The sequence below is a fragment of the Lygodium microphyllum genome, chromosome 29, assembly GCF_053477565.2.
Source record: "Lygodium microphyllum isolate KBCC chromosome 29, Lygodium_microphyllum_v1.1.10, whole genome shotgun sequence".
Classification (NCBI taxonomy): domain Eukaryota; kingdom Viridiplantae; phylum Streptophyta; class Polypodiopsida; order Schizaeales; family Lygodiaceae; genus Lygodium; species Lygodium microphyllum.
In genome coordinates, this window is record NC_141163.1 from 58,730,831 (window position 1) to 58,751,454 (window position 20,624).

The window sequence follows — 20,624 nt, forward strand, 5'->3', positions numbered from 1 at the left end:
GCTGCATGTAGGGACTGATCAGTCCTCACTATATTCAGCCTTCTTCTTTGTTTAGTGCAGATCATTCTTGTCTTTCTACTTTCTGTTCTTCTCTCTTTTTCTCTCTATGTTCATGATTCTCTTCCTTTGCACACTCTCACATGGTATCATCGCCAAAGCGAGGGTAGAGAGGTTCCCCCATCGAGAGAAGACCCCTCAACTGTTTAAGATGTCTTATCATCAATTCCGAGGCTTTGATGACTCAAATGAGAAGTCTATTCATACTCCCTTTGAGAGGCAGCGTGATCATCACAAAGATTGGAGGTCCCACCCCTGTTCTAAATGGGAACCATCTCATCTCCTTCCCCCTCTCCTCATGTCTCCCATAGGGCATGCCCTAGGATGCCTATGATGGCACCATCAGTGCAGATGCCTATTCTTCCTTCTCTCCCCGAAGAAGATTGTTTGGATGGATCAAATTATTCGCTTTGGTCTTGTAAGATGGAATGTATTCTTGACACCAATCTTTGGGAGTTTGTTACCCACCCTATTCCTCATCCCGTGGAGGATCCCAAAGTGGGATTAATGATGGATTATGCAACGCTATGGGATCAGCTTAATTCTAAAGCTTGATCTTTTCTCTTTATGAGCTTGCAAGATTCTATCCTAGTGCATATGCATAGGTTGCAGTAAGTAGTGAAAGTGTGGATAAAGCTTACTTCTTTATGTCATTAAAAGTCATTTGCCCACTGGATTACTATTGAGAAGAAATAACAAACGCTCACTATTGATGACTCTCCTTCCATGAAGCATCACATCAACAGGTTGGAGGACATGAGGAATGAGCTTTCTTCGCTCAGCAAGATCATCTCTTTGGTAGATGTGGCCATGATTCTTTTGACTCAAATACCATCTCTGAAAGACAATGTCTTTTACACCATCCTTCTTACATCAAGGATCCAAGAGACTTTTCTATGGGAGGAGCTTTCTCCGCTTCTCTTGGAGCATGATGAGCATCTAAAAGAGGTAGCAAGTGAATCCAGCTCCACAAAATCTTTTATTGCAAGTATGGGATGTGGGGAGCAAAAGGAGAAAACAAAGGCCAAGCCCAAGAAGGAGACATAGGAGCATTCCTTAGGATTTGACACAGATTCAGCAAAGCCACGATACCAGCATTGTGGGAAGGGGACACTGTGAAGGAAACTACTAGGGTTTGCACTGAGGACACACAGAGTGTACGACCATAACAAAAACACAAAGAGACAGACATAGACACAGAGAGCAAAAATCAAACCCTAAACGCAAAACTCAAAAACTCAAACCCTAAACGCAAAACTCAAAACTCAAAACTCAAACACAAACAGAAGAAGGGAGAGAGAGAACACAACTCTGAAGTGAATGAATGCTGTAAATGAATGAGTGTACAGTGTGCTCAAGGGCAGAGCAATGTCAGGGTGTGACATCCACCGAAGACGGATCCCAAGTCTGTGACCACTAGTCGGAGTGTAGGAGTACTAAATAGTGAATGGCAACAGGCTGGTCATCAAACCCAGCAATCTGGAGGCTGGAAATTGGTAAACACAGCAGTGTACCACCGATCGGAGGCTGAAAACTGTGCACAGTCTACTGTAAACACCAGGCTGAAACAGTGTCGGAGAGTGTCAGGGCCTGCAATGCTGAAAACGCAGGCTGGCTAACCTTGGAAATGATGGACAGCAAGCTGAACAAGAGTCTGGGACAGCCTGGAGCAGTCGCCAACAGCTGAGAGCTATCGCCTACAGCAATGGATAGGCTGAAGATAATGTGGCTGCAGTCGATGATGGCTGGACAGCAGATGGAGGCGAGCTGCTGGCTGGAAACTGGCCGCCAACAGCAGCAAAGGGTGCGTGGGCTGGTGTAACCTGCAAACAAGGATGATGGCTGAATGGGGGCAGTCTATCTATTTATAGATGTGGAAGGGCACCCCAAAAATTAGGGTTTCCACTAAACTCTCTCGAACTGCTCCCCATTTTAGGGTTTCCACTGAACTCTCTTGAACTGCTCCCCGTTTTAGGGTTTTACTCTAAAAGAGCATTTTTATTGTGTTTTGGGGCTATTGACGAAGAGGCTGATCAGCAAGTAATGCATATTTTAGTTCAACAAACACATCCTAAGGAGAAGTGTTGGAAGAAGTACCCTCACCTTCATCCGGCCCTCTAGGACTAAAACCTGGTTGGCAAATTGTCCCCCAAAAGAATAGGTATTGTCAACATTGCTAAAAGGCCAACCATTTCGACGACAAGTATCACCCAAAGATCAAGGACAATCCGCCCACAACTAGACCCTCTTCTGCACCTAGAAACTTAAGCATATTAGGCGAGGATACACCACTTCCACAGCCAAGAGGGGGTCATCCTCCACCTCATTAGGGTAGATCCACTACTCACATGGTGGCAGGACTATCTACCCTTGCTTCACCAAAGAGGTCATCTAATTAGTCCGCCCATACCACTACTATGGACTTTGGTCCTTATGTACTCTGTGTCTCCCTTGATGATGGACTTGATGAGTCCCTATCCATATCTTAGTTATCATGTTCATCAAGTATGCAGCCAAAGTAATTAAGCCCACTTTTCCTACTAGCGATGTTCTACTCTAGCAAATTTTGGAGTCTTCTACCAGTTCAAATTTCGGTGACACAATCCACAATCCTAGCACACTTTCCACCTGTGTATCAATTGATTCTTGCAAGGGAAGCTCTAGCCTAGCTTCTCTCTTCCATTGCACATTCCTACTCTTACTTTCCTACATCTTTAGCATACCTACCTTTTGGTAGTGGGACCATATTCAAACCCAACACATTGCACTCACAAGCACTTTTCATTGAAATTGCAGTATCCATGTTTTCTTATGTGGTATTTTTGCTCCTAACTTCTCTTTTGAAGGTTGGTCCTAACCCTTAAAGGACCTATCGGTTGATCAAAGTGAAGACTTGGATCATTTGGCACTTTTTGGTTTCCCTTCCTTGATGGGGCTTCCCACTCTGGACTAGCATGAAGTCTTCCCCTCCTGAGGCTGAGTTCTTCTCTTCCTTGAGGCAACCTTGGAGGCCATTCATTTCATAGGTTTTCAGGTAGATATGCAGTTCACTCTACTTCTTTGGGTGTTTTTCCTTTCCTCCATCAATATCAACACCAATATCAACATCGACATCTTGAGGAGTAAGCAGCATATTCATGATAGCTACCATGGCAGTCTCCTAGGCTCGTATCTTGCTTGCATTCCCTGAATACTCCCCACATCTTTTCTTCATCAACAATGGTTATTTCTTAGCCTTACGACTAATAAGAAAAATGAAATCATACTACTAAAGAATGTCTTGAGTGAAGATTCTTAATTGTTTTTTTTGCATTAAAAAGTAGAAATGTCAAAGGCATAAAGATGACATTAATGTGAAAATACTTTAGACTGATGTGCATAATCAGACATTTCCTGTTTAGGTCTCTGGCCTTAAATCTGAAAAGAGGCGCTTTATCTTGTCAATGGATCGGCATGATGAACAGGTTTATACATTCATTCTTACACACTAATGTAATGATAATTTTTTCAAATCATGGTACATGCTTATTGATGATTCCTTTTCTTCTCATCCTTACATGTAGAAACATATGTACACATGTACTTATGTATTTCAACAGCTTACGTGCCTTTTTCTGATTTTGAATTTTCTACAATGCTTCCATGTCATAGGCATAAACATAATGATCTGTTTCCTTGGCCAAATAAAAAGCAGCCAAGAAAGCTCATGAGACTGGATTGTTCTATCCTTTTGGAGATTTTGACTGTTCTTACTCTCTTGTTTAGTTAAGACTTGTCCAAGTACGTACCATTTTTCTAAAGGGCTTTGCTGTGGTATCATCTAAATCTCCTTAGAATATCTAAGTTGTATAACAATATCGATAGGTAGAAGAATTTGTCCTAGTCATATTGTTCTAGCTTGTGGCAATCTAATGCCACTAGCATGAACTGTTTTGGACTGGGAGTCACTGAATAATTTTGAACTGTTTTGGACTGGGAGTCACTGAATAATTTTGAATAGTCCCAATTAGAGTTTGCAACTTCTAACTATTATAGACATTAAAAGGAGTCATCAAAATGTGTATGCACAAGTAAAGGCCAAAATAATGTGAATCTGGTACATCCAAAGCCTAGGTTACAATAAGTGACCATATAATGGACTTGCGACTCAGTGGATCCTCTTAGACCATTGCGGCCATTCGGTCTTGGTTAATTGTCTTAACTTTGGACTTTTACATGAGGGTTCTAAACCACTATGAAATGCAAACCCAAGACTGTGAGATGGAGAGAGGATCGAAGCTCAACTCAAAGTGCAATAGACAGTGTGAGAGTGAAGCACGACACCCAATGCAATAGACTGAAAGAGTGTAAATTGGAAAGTACAAAGTACAACCCTTAAACCTTAAGGTTGTAGGGGGTGTTCACACCCAAACACGATAAGTGCCCGTAAGTGCGTGACATAAGCACATACGAAATGAGACAATAATTTTGGGGAAAAAAACCTCTCATACTGAGAGTAAAAAGTGCCCCAATGTCCTACTAATCTCCGACTCTCCTATGTGAATGTAGGCGTAAGTGAAAACCCAACAAAACCCCCTAGAGTAAAGAGTGATCAAAAGAACAAGAATCATCCGTCCAGCAAAGGAGATCAAATTTAAAGCATTGCGAAATGCTTCAAATTTGTCATGAGGAAGAGCTTTGGTGAGGATGTTTGCCGCATTACTAGTGGTAGGACAATAGACAAGGCTAATATCACCTGCATATAGCCTCTCTCTGACAAAGTGATAATCTATCTCAATGTGTTTCGTACGTGCATGAAACACTAGGTTTCGTGCCACTGCAATGGCACTCTGACTGTCAGTGAACAAAGAAGTAGGCTCCGTAATAAATGCATCCAAATCAGCTAGCAAGCATCTAATCCATACACACTCAACTGTGGTGGTGAAACCTGCCTTGTATTCAGCTTCACATGATGATGTGGCAATAGTGGATTGTTTCTTGCTAAGCCAAGATATACAAGATGAGCCAAGAAAGAAACAATTGCCACTAGTGGAGTGATGTGAATCATAATCACCAGCCCAATCAGACTCACTATAAGCATGTAACTGCAGTGGTCCCCCCTGGGCATAAAGCAATCCAAGAGATCTAGTACCTTGCAAGTAACGAAAGACACGCTTAACAACTTGCCAATGTGACATGCGTGGTTGATGCATATATCTGCTCAGAGCTGAAACTGCAAACTGTATGTCTGGCCTAGTGTTGCATAGGTAAATAAGACATCCAACTGCTAGAGCATATGTGTGTATATCAAACAAATCATTGTCATCATGTAATGACAGCTTTAGTCCAGGTCCCATTGGTGTACAGACTCTGACTTGCAATCCTGTAAGCCAAACTTCTCAAGAAGTTTACTAATGTATCTTGACTATGATAAACCAATACCTCTAGCATCATGTATGAACTGAATGCCCAAGTAATAATGCAAAGACCCCAAGTTTGGCATGTCAAAAGTTTACTGCAAATTTTATTTGAATGCTAGAATCTGATCACTATGTGTCCCTGTAAGCAAAAGATCATCAACATATAGACAAATGATCAGCATGGATCCCCCCTCTTTACATGCGTAAAGGGTAGACTCAGATGAGTTGTTTATAAACCCTTGGCTAAGCAAAAAGGCATCTATCTTTGCATACCAAGCTCCAGGAGCTTGTTTCAAACCATATAAAGCCTTTTTTAGCTTGCAAACCAAGTGTTCGAATCCCTCAACTGCAAAACCAATGGGCTGCTGTACATATACTTCCTCATGAAGTTCCCCATGTAAAAATGCAGTTTTAATATCCAACTGATGCACAGTCCATCCATAATGGGCAGCCAAAGCAACCATAGACCTAATGGTCGTCATTCGGGAAGTAGGAGTAAATGTCTCCTCATAGTCAATGCCTTTCTTCTGTGCATAGCCTTTAGCTACAAGCCTTGCCTTATATTTGTCAATGGATCCATCTGCATTCCGTTTCAGCTTGTAGATCCATTTTGTTCCAATAGCTTTCTTCCCAAATGGCAAAGGCAGTAAATCCCATATTTGATTCTTAGTGATAGAATCCAATTCATCTTGCATTGTTGCCATCCAATGCACACTTTGTTGTACATCCTTAAAACATTCAAGCTCCTCATCATCAAGTGTGCTTGCTGCCATAACAAACTCCATGGTATGTGCAGTATCATGCATACGAGCTTGCCTTCTAGTACAACCAGCCATGGGTGCATCCAAATGACCATCTTTCATAGTTTGTAAATACCATCTAGGCATTTGTCTTGCCTCCTAACTGTGTATGAGCTCTTGCTGAATTTCAGTTTCAGCACTTTGCTAATTATTCTGATCAGCCAATGGCTGATTTTTTGCATTTTCTAATGGAGCAGCTGGTTGAACATTGAGTTCACTTGCTGAAACTCCAGCTGAGTCACCAAATGTAATGGGCAGCAGCCCTTCAAATACATCACGGGCAGCCTGATATGTGTCTAAACTAGCAAGGGATAATTCTGATTTTTCATCAAAGAGTACATCCCTACTGACAAACACCTTTTTAGAGACAGGATCATAGAGTCTGTAGCCTTTGCTCTCACTATTATATCCCACAAAAAGGCATTTGACAGCCTTGTTATCCAACTTTTTTCTAAGTACCTGGGGAATGTGTGCGTATGCAAGACACCCAAAGGTACGAAAGTGTCCAACAAAAGGTTTCCGGCTGTTCCAAGCCTCAAAAGGTGTAATTTTATTTAAGGCTTTGGTGGGGCATCTGTTCAAAACATGGCAGCACATATAATGACTTCCATCCAAAAACTATGTGGCAAGCTCTTTGCTTTCAACATACATCTGGCCATCTCCATGAGTGACTGATTCTTCCTCTCTGCAACCCCATTCTACTGTGGAGTATAAGCAGTAGTGAACTGATGAGCAATGCCTTTTTGCTTCAAAACAGAATTCAGCATAGAGGACATATATTCCCCTCCTTGGTCCAAACGGAGAGTCTTTATTTTACAGCCAGATTAGTTTTCAACAAGTGCAACAAAAGGCAAAAATGCATCATACACTTCTGACTTTTTTACCAAAGAATAGACCCAACAGAATCAGGTAAAATCATCAATAAAAGTCACAAAATAGTAACATCCTCCTAATGACTTTGTCTACATAGGCCCACATACATCCGAATGCACTAACTGTAACCTGGCTGTGGCTCTAAAAGCAACATCACAGGGAAACGAAATCAGATGTATTTTTCCCAAAATACATCCTTCGCACAAGTGCTCAGGAGGTCTCTCCAGAAGAGGTAATCCATCTAGCATCTGTGTACACTGTAAGAGCATCAAGATACCAAAGTTCACATGCCCCATGCGAGCATGCCATAACTCTACCTGTATCATAGCAGGAGTAAGAGTGGATGCCAAGTACACCAACTGATCAATTGAAAGAGCATCCAACTCATATAACCCATGACATAAATTGCCAGTTAAGACCAAAGTCATGCGTTCCTTGTCTCTCACCATGCATCTGTCATCATCAAATGTGACCAACAATCCACAACGTGCCAAGGAAAAAATAGAGAGCAGATTCTTCTTTATACCGGGCACAAACAAAGCATCTTGTAGATGGAGAATAGAGCCATCAATGGCTGTGAGCACAATCTTCTCAATACCTCTAATAGGGTATGATGCATTGTTGGCACACTGTACAGACTTGCCAACTGGAGTTGCGCCAAATAGAAGCAAATAAATCTCTACTAGATGTGATGTGTCTAGAAGCACCACTGTTAAAAACCAAGTGTACATATCCTCACTAGAGCTAAGTGCTCGATCAGCCCAAGAAGTGTCATAACTGCATGTGTAAAAGCAATAGTCCCTGTCTGCATCAAAGGACGTGGACTCAGTAGCAGTGGAAGGAGCATCAGAAACAAACATTCCTGACTCCTTCTCCTTGGCGATGCGCTTTCTACACTCAGTGATGTAGTGGCCTGGCTTCTTGCAATAATGGCATGTGCCCTTTTTGGCTTCCGTGCCCCCTTGTTTTCTACTTCCCTATGAGCTATATGGAGCATTTTTTACTTGGCTTCCTTTGCCCTTCTGTCTAGCCATAAAAGCCTGCTTAAAGGCTATGACATCCACACCACTATTTCTTCTTGTTTGCTCCTCCTCTAGAAGCAAACTGACTAACTAAAGAAAGGAAAGAGGCTATAGGGCTATCCTCATTGTGAGGTTTAGGACAGTGTGGAAAGCCAAGTACGAAGGAGGTAATGAGTTCAATGTAGTAGGTATTAGCTGTGCATGTGAATAGTACTCATCGACATTTATAAGTTGCTCACGCAAGTCCTAAATTTTGTTCAAGTGATCCTGCATAGAATCACCCTCATCTAGCTTCAATGTCTCAAACTTTTTCTTTAAGAAAGAGATGCGGGTCTCATTCTTACCAACAAACATCTACTCCAAAGTTAGCCAAGCTTCTCGTGAAGAAGCTGCAGAACGAATGTGAGGGATGATGGACCGCTAAACTGCCAATGCAATCAGCGACAAAGCCTGTACATCCCGTGTGTCCCATGCTTTTTGAGCTGTTGATCTTTGGGGAAGTGGCTGAAGTGGAGCAGGCTCAATAGGCTGAGGTAACCATTGTCCACATCCTCCTAGAGGAGAGCTCAAAAGGCTGAGGTCCCCATTGTCCACATCCTCCTAGAGGAGGAGTAGCAAGAGCCACAACTCCAGGCCTAACTTCTTCTCCACTAACATAATCCCAAAGATTTTTCGCCACAAGCACATTCTTCATCATGAAGGACCAAAGTGAATAGTTGTTACCATCCAATCTGTCCTCCTTGAATACATAGGTAAAGACATCACCTCCCTGATTTGCCATGATAATCAATGCCAAAAGAAGCAAAAGAGCAATGTCCAAGCTGGACTAACCTGGAAATCTCAAAATTTCCAGAAATTACAACAAATAGCTTGCTGCAATTAGTACACTCAGGTACACTCTGTCAAAACTGTTTGTAATGCACGTAGTCCAAGGTGCATTCAGTGTTCAGCAACACTATATGAGCAAAAACCCCCAAATTTATTGCCCCAAAATTGTCCAAAACAGTCTATCACTGATTGAGACTGCAGTACATGTGCCAATGTCTTCAAAAACCTTAAAAGCTCCAAAATTTCACAAAATCTCTATGTGAAATGTGTCCCAAACACTTGCAAGTGCAGAGATGTGCTGCCCAAGCACAATGCTTTCCTGCGAATAATGTTTGAAAAAAAAAATTAATTATTTTTTTAAATGTCTTTTAACCCTGAACTTGACAGTCCGGAGCTGTCACAGCTGTTGGTGGCAGGCGTGTCGAGTTGCTGCGTCGTTAGTGGGCACAAATGGCGGCTTCCAAGTCGCAGGGGGGCGCTGAGCGCATGGCAAACCAGGGCGGTGTGTTGGTGCTAGGGCAGTGCAGCGCCACAGGGGCACTGAAAGAAAGACGAGCGGGTGCAAGTGGCTGAAGCGGCACAGCAGACTGGCCAGGGCAGAGGACAGTCAGGCGGGCTCCCAGGCAGACAGGCGGCACAGGACCACTGCTCATACGAGCAGGCTGGCAGGCAGGCTCCCTGGTTGCAGGCTCCCTGGCTGACTGGTGGCACAGGCAATCTAGACGGCCAGAGTGGGCAGGACTGTTGGCGCTAGTTGGGAGGCTCCAGAAAGAGCACCACTGGGCAGCACTCTGCAAGTGCTAAGAGCAGAGCAGGTGGCGCTGTAGACCTCTGGAGCTCGCGCGCACTCCTGAAGGCTGAACAGAGTTGGACTGAGCTGAGCTGAGCTGAGCTGAACTCAGCTCTGATATCAAATGTGAGATGGAGAGAGGATCGAAGCTTAGCTCAGAGTGCAATAGACAGTGTGAGAGTGAGGTACGACACCCAATGCAATAGACTGAAAAAGTGTAAACTGAAAAGTACAAAGTACAACCCTTAAACCTTAGGGTTATAGGGAGTGTTCACACCCGAACACAATAAGTGCCTGTAAGTGTGTGACATAAGTACATACGAAATAAGACAATAAGTCTGGGGGAAAAAACCTCCCATACCGAGAGTAAAAGTGCCCTTGTGTCCTACTCATCACCGACACTCCTATGTGAGCATAGCCGTAAGTGAAAACCCAACAAAGACTATGAAGGAGGAGGATCCTATTGCTTGCACCTCAAGCTGCTTACATTTTGTGAATGCCCTGTGATAGACCATCCCTGTGTGGCTCAAGATCTATGGCACTTGGCTGCTCAGGTAAAGAGTAACAAAAGATAAAGATGAGAGAAAGTGTATGAAGTTCTCTATTGTCATGTGGGTGAGAGCGTTTGAGGTGGAAGTGTGTTGTTGTTCTATATCCTTGTTGCATCTCACTGTCTAGATCACCAGCAGACGATGATGCTTGCAATCAGCTCCCTTCTATGGCAATGTTTTGTCGTAGGCGTCCAAGGTAGACGGGCACAAGGGCTAACTAGCGGCGCCTAGGTTGCAAGACACGTGAACTGAAGCAGGTCGAGCTAGGATGGCTGCATTGGTGGCAGGCAGAGGAGACAACGCCGCTTTGGGGCTAATTGGGCGGCACAGTCTCCAGGGAACGGATCAAGTGTTGGTTTCGTGCTGCCTGGTTGGGCAGACTGGCGTGTTGAGAGAGAGACGACACTGCAGCTCGGCTCTACTAGAGATGGAGAAACTGCTGACAATTGCAGAGGAGCTGGAGACGATGCCTCTCAGGTCAACTAAGGTGTGGTTGTGATCTGATACCAAATGTGAGAGCTAGAGTGGATTGAAGCTCAGCTGAGAGTGAAGTAGACAGTGTGGAGAGTGAAACAAGGACACCCAATCCAATAGTCTCAAGTGTAATGAAAGTACAAGGTACATTAACCCTTAGGGTTGTAAGAGGGTATTCACACCCGAAGTGTGTGAAACACAATAAGTACCCGAAAATGTGTAACATAGGCATAAAATAAAGAGAATAAATCTGGGGAAAGAAACCTCTCAATGGGAGAGTAAAAAAGTGCCCCAGTGTCCTACTAAAGATCACAGACGCTCCTCTGTGAGCATAGGCATGAGTGAAACCCAACAGCAAAGAGGGGCTTTAAGGATAACCATTTTTAGAAAATGCAAGTGTGAACAAGGTTAAGGCCAAACTAGTTTAAAGGAGATGAGTGTAAAAGGGATTTCTTTTTTTTTTAAGCTAAGGTTCTTAAGCTTTAGCTTAAGAAAAAGATAAGAAAGAAAGAAGAAGACAAATCAGCAGCTACGGCCATTTCGTGACACCGTAAATCAAGCTAGGCCTCTTACGTGTTGTGACGATGACAATCTGCTCCAGCACATCCTCATCCAGTAGGTTGATTGAGTGATGGGCTTCAAGTTCTTTATGACAAATCTCCTTTTCTTCTTTTTTTGTATTATAGAGAGCAGTCCCCCAGCTTGTTAAACAAGCAGCCCTTGTGCTCTTATGGAAGCAAGCCCTTTAAGCTGCCCAAGTGGAGGGTTTAAGCATCCTCCTTGCTTGGCAATAACACTTGATCACCACTAGATGAAAACTAAATAAGATTGATAACTTGAATGAACCGGATATACCTCAATGCCTGAGTAATGATGGCTTCTTAATTTCCTTCATAGAGACTCCTGTTCTTGCCTTTGATCTTCAATGATTTGCTTGGATAATGGATGCACAAACTCACAGCCACAAGGATAGTGCCTTTAATACCAAGTGAAAGAAAAAGAGATTCATGGAGGCTCATAGACAAAATTGGCCATAGGTTTGCCACATCCATTGCATAGAGCTTGCCCTTTTAAATAGGCACATGAGTACATTGGATACATTATATTGAGTGCCACCTCAGATCCTTATCCATCCAACTCAACATCCTCATTTCTCCACACTCTTAAGATACAGTTCATTTTGTGTTGCATACAAAGAAGACACCACTCCTACATATGCACATACAAATGTTTCAATATGACCTAAAAGACCAGCTGTAAAGCTCTTCTCTAGCCCACTCCTTGATATCTCTAAGTGTCGTCAATTGTGCCACATGTTGTGATTATACTACTATATTTTGCTATAAGCCAAGTGCCTCTTGCCAGACTCCTATGCACCAGTAGATAAGTAGAGAGTGTAAATATTAAAGGTCTCCTCTAGTATGCTTCAAGAATCCCTAATAAAGGGGTGAGAAATGGGGTATCTAAGCCAATATTATACAATTACTGGGATCATGTTGATCCTACTTGTTTGGACCCTCCTCCCCAATAGCATTGTGTATTGGAAGAAAGAACTATTTGGAGCTTTGTCCTGAAAGGTGATTCTTCTTGGATTCCAATAAAGTCTTTGTTCTAAATAGCACACTATTGCTTTCACCCCATCCCTCCAGTCCCTGTTTTTTTGCAAAATAATGTGGCTAATTATATAACTTCAAATATGAAATACAGCAAAGTACAAGTGCTCAACAGTCTAGCTAGAGTTGGATGCAAACCAACTTAAATGAATACAAAGCTGCTTAGATTGGTGTAGGGGGAATAGCGGAAAGAAGCCATGGAACAGAGTTTAATACCACCAAATGGCACCCGCCCAAAGTGTGAAACCACAGTCACAAGTGATACCCATTTTTGGACTCAATGATTGTAGAGATGGTAGCTTCTTGCCTTCCCACGTCCCATTCCATGTGACTTAGATTTCATTATAAGTGACAGCGATTCCTCCGTCACCCATTCTGTGTCCCCGTCCTGTTTTGTGTCACTTGTGACTATGTCTGAAACAAAGGTTGTGGTGAACCCCAACGTGAACGAACAATTGTTGAAGCTAGAGCTGCTCCCAATGGTCTCAGAGGGTGTAAATAATAGACAACCATATCTAATCCCCTTATGTTTGGCAATGAGGTGTATAAAACACGTAGACAGTCTCCTTGGCGTAACTGCAAGACTCAAAGGTCTTGTGAAAATCCCACAGCAGCTCTCTGTTGATGATCTCTCAGAACACCTGGTAAAGGTTCTAATTTAAACCATCCTCTTGCACCTAGAAGGGGTCTATATAAAGATGAACAAGCTTTTCAATTATCCTACAACGCGCATGAAGTGTATAGATATGGGCATTCACTAAAGGAATAACTAGGACTGGCTTAAACTGTGGATCTTTGTTGTTCCTAGAGGGTGCTCTATTCCAATTTCTTGAGTTCAATTCTATGGCTGGGGACATGCAATATAGGCAAGGAGATCTAAAGCTGGCTCCCTTTGATACATTGTACATACATTTAAGTGTCTTTAAGTCACCAGCTATGTGCCACTCAATCTTATAATTCCCAAATCCTTCAACAAATAGCTCTTCTCTTGCTTGTTGTCTCTTAATACCATCAATTATTGGTGTTCAATGAATACTCTTAGATATCCTTCTCAAAGAAAGATGTCAGTGGTCGACTACCATGCTATCTATGACCACCTTCCTGAAACTCTGCCACAGTATCTACCTAACCTCCACAAGTCCACCAACAGGTTTGGTTGTGGAGCCCAATAACGAAGTATAGAGTGCAGTCCCACCTCCTAGGTTAACTCGCTAGAGAACCACTTGGTCTCCTCAAGCATCTAATGCAATGGCTCAAGTGTCCACAGAACTTATCACCTGAAGAAGATCCTAGCACCGTTGGGAACAGTACAACATTTTGATTCTAATATCGGAAACTTTATCAGGCTTTATCTGGTTGCATCATTCTGCTTTTACTTTAAGAAGGTAAACAGCTACTGAAGCAATTTGTATTTTTTTCAATTTTCTTTCTTAGTGGTAATTACATGTGTCCTGTATCTGTGAGATGATTTGTAAGAGCATAGCACAGTTCAATCCAACTGACTTTGTCATATGCAGGTTGAAGAATTGCAACAGGAAATTGAAGAATTAAGAAGAAGCCTTAAAAAGGTCTGAATTATTTGTTCATAACATAACGAAAAATATGCTGGCAGAAGGCACAGCAGAACTACTAAAAAGTGTTTTCTTTGCAGGACTATTCCCAACCATGTGAGCAGAAAAGGCCAAAAGCAATCAAAGTAAGCTTCTCTATTGTACAAGAGTTTTTTCCATAAACTATTTGAAGTTTGTTCAATGCAATCTTCATATTTATGCAGGAATGGTTGAATGAAGCAGAGGATTTTGAAGAAAAAGGGTAACTGTTTATCCCCTTGGTGATTCTGTTGAAGCATATACAAATGTTTAACATAGTTATGAATGTGTATCAGAAGCTGGGATGGTTCTTCCAGATTGGGGATTGCAAAGAGGCTTAGACGTGAAGAATCACAAGTAAGAGATAATTCCTCCTTTACAAGTGTCCAAGATATCAATCTCTGGAATGAATGTAGAATTTTAAAATCTCTTTCAGTTCTCTTGCACCACTACTTATAATTGTTAATGCCCAAAACATTTGTTTTTTCAGATGGCATTAAGCACGCTAAGATCTCAAATTCATAAGAAGCAAGATGCCCCACATCCAGATGCCATAGAGGATCTCGTACATCTCAACATCTAACTCTTTACTGTAGGGAGGAGATCTAGTTGTAGAGTTGTGAAGTTTAAATATCTGAAACATGAAATGTTTCCTATTTTGTAAGCTAAAGATCATCCATGTTTGTGAAAAATTGCAAACCAGTTAAGTGCTATTATTCATGCATCATCATCCAAGATTTACAAACAAGCACATGGTGAAAAATTCTCCCAGGCCCTCCCCATAAAAGAGCCAAGTATGAAATGATCCAGGAGGATCCTTTACAGGCTAGCTGCAAGCACAGTTTTGGAGTCTTTGGATTTCAGGGCACAGTAGCTTTCCTAGACAAGAGCTGAGGAACAACTTGACTCTTTCAGAAGCAAAGAGAGTCTGAGGTAGTGTCTAGATTGCTTGCAAAGACTAGGATAGCACATAGATGCTTCTCACAAGGATCTCAGATTCATCAAATAAGTACCAGGAGAGTTTTCGTGGGCATACAGGCTGGCAATAAAGTGACCATGGATTTTTTCCTGACAAAAATTTAAGACATGGGTGATAGAGCATCGTGAGATTGGGATGGTTTCACAACATAATCGAGAGGTCTTAGGAGGTGGCCTCACAATATTAAATTAGCTTCTTGACAGCAAACTCAATGATGCAGAGAGTTTTAAAGGCTGGGGCTTCAGTATTCACTTTTACTATCAGTGTGGTCACACTACAACCAATAAGAGCCCTTTGGGCTCAAAATGCCTATGAGAGAATGGCCTACCCTAGCAGGTTGATATATCATTTCCCAAATAATGGTAATGATAGAGTGAACTGTAATAGGAGAGATTCACCAACCTTTTGGGAGGAACACAAAAGATCCAAGCTACAAGCCATTAGTTTGAAGTAGACTCTCTCAAATTTGGACACTCTAGAATGTGTTCATAGTGGTCAGTCCAAAGATTGTCCACATAATCTGTGGGAGATACAAGAGACTAAAGAGTGTCTCTGATTGCATTAGGAGAGACTTTTCGTCACACCTTGGGACTCCAGCACCTTCTTTCACTTAAGTCACATATGGTTTGGAATTCCAAACCACCTGATTGGCTATTCACTTAGCCCTTATGTTAGACTTCCTTCTCTATGTTTCATATATCATTGAAGCCTTTCATTCGGTTACTTTGTAAATTTACCTTGGAGTCTTTTCATGAGGTGTTTATTAATAGCTTGTCTTCTTTTTGGAGAAAAAAGGACCACTATTGGCCATTCCACACTCATTTATCAGCCTTTCTGCACACCTCCTAAACTGAAATAATTTAAAATGGAGCATTTTCAACAATATCCTTATTTGAGCGTGTAGTATTGTGGCACATAGAGCGGTAGTCCCACATAGGATAGAGTGGGGAGTTGCATGTTTTCTATTCATTAAAACATGAAACATGGAAGATGTCAAAGTCTTTCTTAGACAAGAGCCTACTTACATCAAAGGCATTGAAATTTTTTGTTCTTTTGAGAGCAGTTCCACTCCTAATAAGATAGAGAAGTCTGTAAAGTCAGACAAGCAAGATCAAATGGACTACCCCCATCATGTCTGCTATCTTGTAGCACGGTCAGAGCTGGACCATAGCATAGCTCAAGTGGTGCTATGCATCAGCTCTAATGAAGGCACAAAATCCAAGGGAACAAGTATTTTGAAGTAATACAGAAAATGCAGAAACAACTGCAAGGAGCCTTTTACTTTTTGGAGTCCACACTACTTTAGCAACAGCTCTAGCAGTGGAGTCAAAAGCAGTTGGTTACTCTCAAGCGGTGGCTACAGTAGTTACTCCCTGGCATGTACTTCATAGTAGAGATATGATATGGCTGCAAAAGTTGTTATTCATAGTCAGCTACCTCTAGCTGCAGGGCCACCAAACCTATGCCTCTAGGTGAGAATGCCTTAGCAGAATATGTATTGCGCGTAGAGTGAGCAGGAGAACATCATTGTATATCTTGCATTCTGGTTAGGTTTTGCAAAAGTTTTTTGTACCAACTGGGTTGTAACAACTTCGTATCTTCTATTGGTATTAGTTTTGTATGTGCTCAAGTATTATTCAGTCTCTTTCTCTTTTTTTCAAAAAGGTTGCTAAAATTAAAGAATGATCAGATGTACAAGAGGCCATCTTGCCAGCATGCAAAGGCCATATTCACCACTAGAAAAGCCAAAGCTCCAAAAAAAGAGGGAGTGAAAAAGTGTGATAATAGGAAGGAGAAATCTTGTTGAAGCCCTTTGAAGAGTATGAGTATCATGCATCGTCACACATGAGCAGTGATCAAAATTCATGCGAGTAATCTCTAACCATAGAGTAGCCACATTGTGGATGACACACACTCACTCTCTTTTTTTTTTGTAAATACAATCACACACTCTCTTTTTTTTTTTTTCCGTAAAAGGTAATTGTATTAATTACGAAAAAAATACAAGATTACTTGATTACAAGACACTTGATGACACTAAGCCATCAGGTGAAGAGGTTCTCTCTCTCTCTTTCGCTCTCTTTCTGATTACAAGAGACACGAGGGCCGTAGGCCAACGTGTGGGAAATCCCCGTAGTAATCACTCTCTCTCTCTCTCTCTCTCCCTCTCTCTCTCTCTTTTTCGTAATGGATGTTATATTTATAAAGTACTTAATGACAAAAGAGTTACAAAAGTCATGGAAAAGACGCAGAGGAAATTGCCATATGCCAAGGAAGTCAGTCCTCCCGAGGGAGTAAGTCAGAGTGCCGAATGAGATCTATCTGCCAATGCAAGAGACCTTTAAGCCGAGCAATATGTCCCTGAACATTAGAGGCTGAATCAAAAAGAAAAGCATTCCGAATGGTCCAATTGTGCCAACATCCCCAGTATCTAAGAAAGTGAAACAAGATCTTCATATGTAACTGTGCCGGTGTGGGGTATTTGGGCCGCACAAAAACCGAATTAAAAGGGCTTAGCGAGAAACCAACCAGTACTCGCCAAACCGCTGACAAGAGTGACCAGATTTTCTTAGCGAGAGGGAAAGAAATAAATCGATGACGGGCCGATTCCACACTAGTGGTGCAAAAGAAACAATTGTCATTGGAGATTCGACGCTTGGAAAGGGCTGAAGCAAGAGGAAGACCACCAATCATCACCCTCCAAAGAAAGACCTTGCATTTGAAAGGTGTCTTGTTCAACCAGCCCTCCATCACAGTTACCTTCCACCATGACAGAGATTTACGCAATCCCCATACAGTATTAGCTTTAGTAACCAGCCATTGATGGTCTTTAATCAAAAGATGATACACCTGGTTAGCTGAGGCCTTTTCCAAATTCAGCCGACCTGCAAGATCCCAGTCCTGCCAGGGACGATCCGAAGCAAGGGCAGGAAAGGGTTGTCTGCTCTGGAGCACCATCAAAAGCTGTCCCCATAAATCACGATATCCACGAGGGATCCTGAAAAGCCTCCTGGTTGTACGAAACAATATCAACACATTGCGACTGGCAAGGGTGGCATCTGCAACTGAAGTCAAGCCCAAGCATGCCATGCGGTTTTGGTCTGAGCTCATGTTTGCCTTCCCAAGAAATTAATCGCGAGGCTGCCAACAATTCCAGTTGAAAAGAGTTAGTAGCTAAGCGGTCCTCCGTAGGATGCCACTGAGCCTTCTGGAGAACCAATTTCCAGGAACATACCAAATGAGCAAGCAGGGATGATGAAGGACTAGAAAACCGAGAGTCTGCATTAAGAACATGCCACCAGGATCTCCGAATTTGGGTATTACCATGCACAAGCCCGTGATCCTCAAGAAAATAACGGACTATAAAGACCCACGGGTGATGATCCAAGCACATGGCACGAAAAAGAGACCAACGGAGTGCCAGCATATGAGTTTCGGCATCCAAAATAGCCCCACCACCCATGCGTTTGGGGGTACATGCAACGGACCAAGAAAACCATGAAATGCCTACATGCAAGGAGTCCTTCTTCCATAACATGAAACGAATGTACTGAGTAAGAGCATTCAATGTAGTAGTAGTCCAAGGCAGCAATGGCAAGAAATATATGAGCATTGGCAACATAATTGTCTGAGCCACTTTGAGGTGAACATGGAAGGGCCAAGCCTGTGACTTCCAATACAGAAACTTAGCTGCCAGTTTCTGTGAAATCCACTCTAGTATTTACTTTGGCCGAACATCAACACCCAAAGGATACCCAAGATGCCTGACAATGGAACCACGGGGAACAACCATTCCCTGCCAGTCCAATGACTGCAAATCTGACTCCATGCAACTAAGAATGGCTGATTTCAAAGCATTGATATGAAGACCAGAAGCATGACCAAAGAGAGTCCAAACATCTAATGCTTTGCGAAGATTATCCTTGTCCGCACAAAAAATCATAAAGTTGTCATCAGCCAAGAATTGACTAATGAAGTGTTGACCAAAAGGAATAGACAATCCAGCCAACTGAGTAGAAGCTGCCATATGAGATAACATCGAAAGAACCGGATGAGTCACAATGGCAAAAAAGAGAGGACTCAAAGGGCAACCCTGTCTCACAGAGCGTGCAAGGACAGATGGCTCGGTAACACCACCATTCAGCATAACTCGCGAAGAAGCCGCATCACTAATGGTGTAGATCGAACCAAACATCCGAGTACCAAAGCCCATAGTAGACATAAGTTCTACAATGAAAGACCCGTCTAAATAATCAAAAGCTTTTTCCTGGTCCAATTGGATCAATACCACCTCCTGATTAGAGTGCCTTGCATAGTCAATAGCCATTTGCACATTTAAGATATTATGCAGAATGTTTCGGCCCTTAATGAAACCATATTGAAGAGGATGCACAATGGCAGGAAGATGCTTATGGAGCCGATTCGCCATCACTTTGGAAAAGATTTTATACATAGAACCCATCAAAGAAATTGGTCACCAATGTTTCAACATAGACGGCGAAGGAACTTTTGGAAGCAATTTGATAAGTCCTTCTTTCCATGAGGAAGGCATAAACCCCATTTCCCAAACCTACTGAAACATAGCCGTTAATGGTTTCGCCAGTCGGGTAGCAAAAACCTCAAAGAATTCATTGGTGAGACCATCCCAACCGGGACTTTTATCTTTGGGCAAGTGTAACAAAACATCCATAACCTCCGCCTCACGAATATCTGTCTCCAAAGTAGTTTGCATGTCATGTGGAACGTGATTGCGGACCAAATCATAGAAAACTGAGCGGGTATGAGTAATTTGGTCAGAAGGTGAAGGAGTAGAACCAAGAAGGTCGAGAAAATAATTCCTACACATATTCACAATAGTCTGAGGATCAATGACCATTTGACCGTCTGCATCCTAGAGTCTAGTCATATTCTCTCGTGCAGGAGATGCATGGAGAGCTCAAAAGAACTTATGAGTCTGACAAGCACTATCTTGCAAATTCTCAGTTAAATTTTACAATTTGGCCTGCTGATAAGATTTCAAATGAAACTCTTTAATAAGATCAGCCAAACGCATAGCCAATGGCAACAAAAATACATCATCTGGAGTTTCCACCAATAGAGAACGAACCAAAGCCAGTAATTCCTCCATTGCTTGTCGACGCCGTCGACAAAGAGAGGCATGATGGATCCCATACTGCCGAACAACCCGCTGCACATTAGAGAGCAATCATTCAAAAGAAGCATTGCCCTCAGAGGAGAAGTCCAATAAAAATCTATCAATCAATTGCTGCATATAACCCTGAAAGATTGAATCCTTCAAATAAGACGAGTTGAAACGCAAAGGGAGTCTATCCAGAAATTGCTTAAAAGATGCAATGGGTTGTAGAAGAATCTCAAGCTATAGAGGAAAATGGTCCAACAAGGCATATTGCTGCAACACTTTCATTTCCAACATCTCAGGAAGAAAAGCATCATCGTGCATGATGTACATCTAACCGCGACCATGTAGTTGTATACTGCGCAGAATGAAAAGTAAACCCTGTAGAAGAAGGGTGTAGAGATCTTGCTTAAGTACAGCAAAAGCAAACGCATTCCACACACGGCTTTCCGAAGCGTCCATCACTGAATGCTCTGATGTGGATTGTGAAGGATCAACGCACACATTAAAAT

General features: G+C 42.3%; 1 protein-coding gene across 4 annotated transcripts in view; it reads left to right on the forward strand.

The window, feature by feature from the left end:
- LOC148010678 (uncharacterized) overlaps positions 1-20,624 on the forward strand; it is a 304,057-nt gene that overhangs the window by 197,966 nt on the left and 85,467 nt on the right. For 3 of the 4 annotated variants that reach the window (XM_087672005.1, XM_087672006.1, XM_087672008.1), the window contains 6 exons: positions 3,459-3,521; positions 13,925-13,975; positions 14,059-14,103; positions 14,182-14,219; positions 14,293-14,353; positions 14,487-14,561. In XM_087672005.1, coding sequence (XP_087528131.1) covers positions 3,459-3,521; positions 13,925-13,975; positions 14,059-14,103; positions 14,182-14,219; positions 14,293-14,353; positions 14,487-14,561 — 333 coding nt within the window. The remainder of the gene's footprint in view (positions 1-3,458; positions 3,522-13,924; positions 13,976-14,058; positions 14,104-14,181; positions 14,220-14,292; positions 14,354-14,486; positions 14,562-20,624) is intronic. The other variant, XM_087672007.1, reaches the window with a different exon arrangement.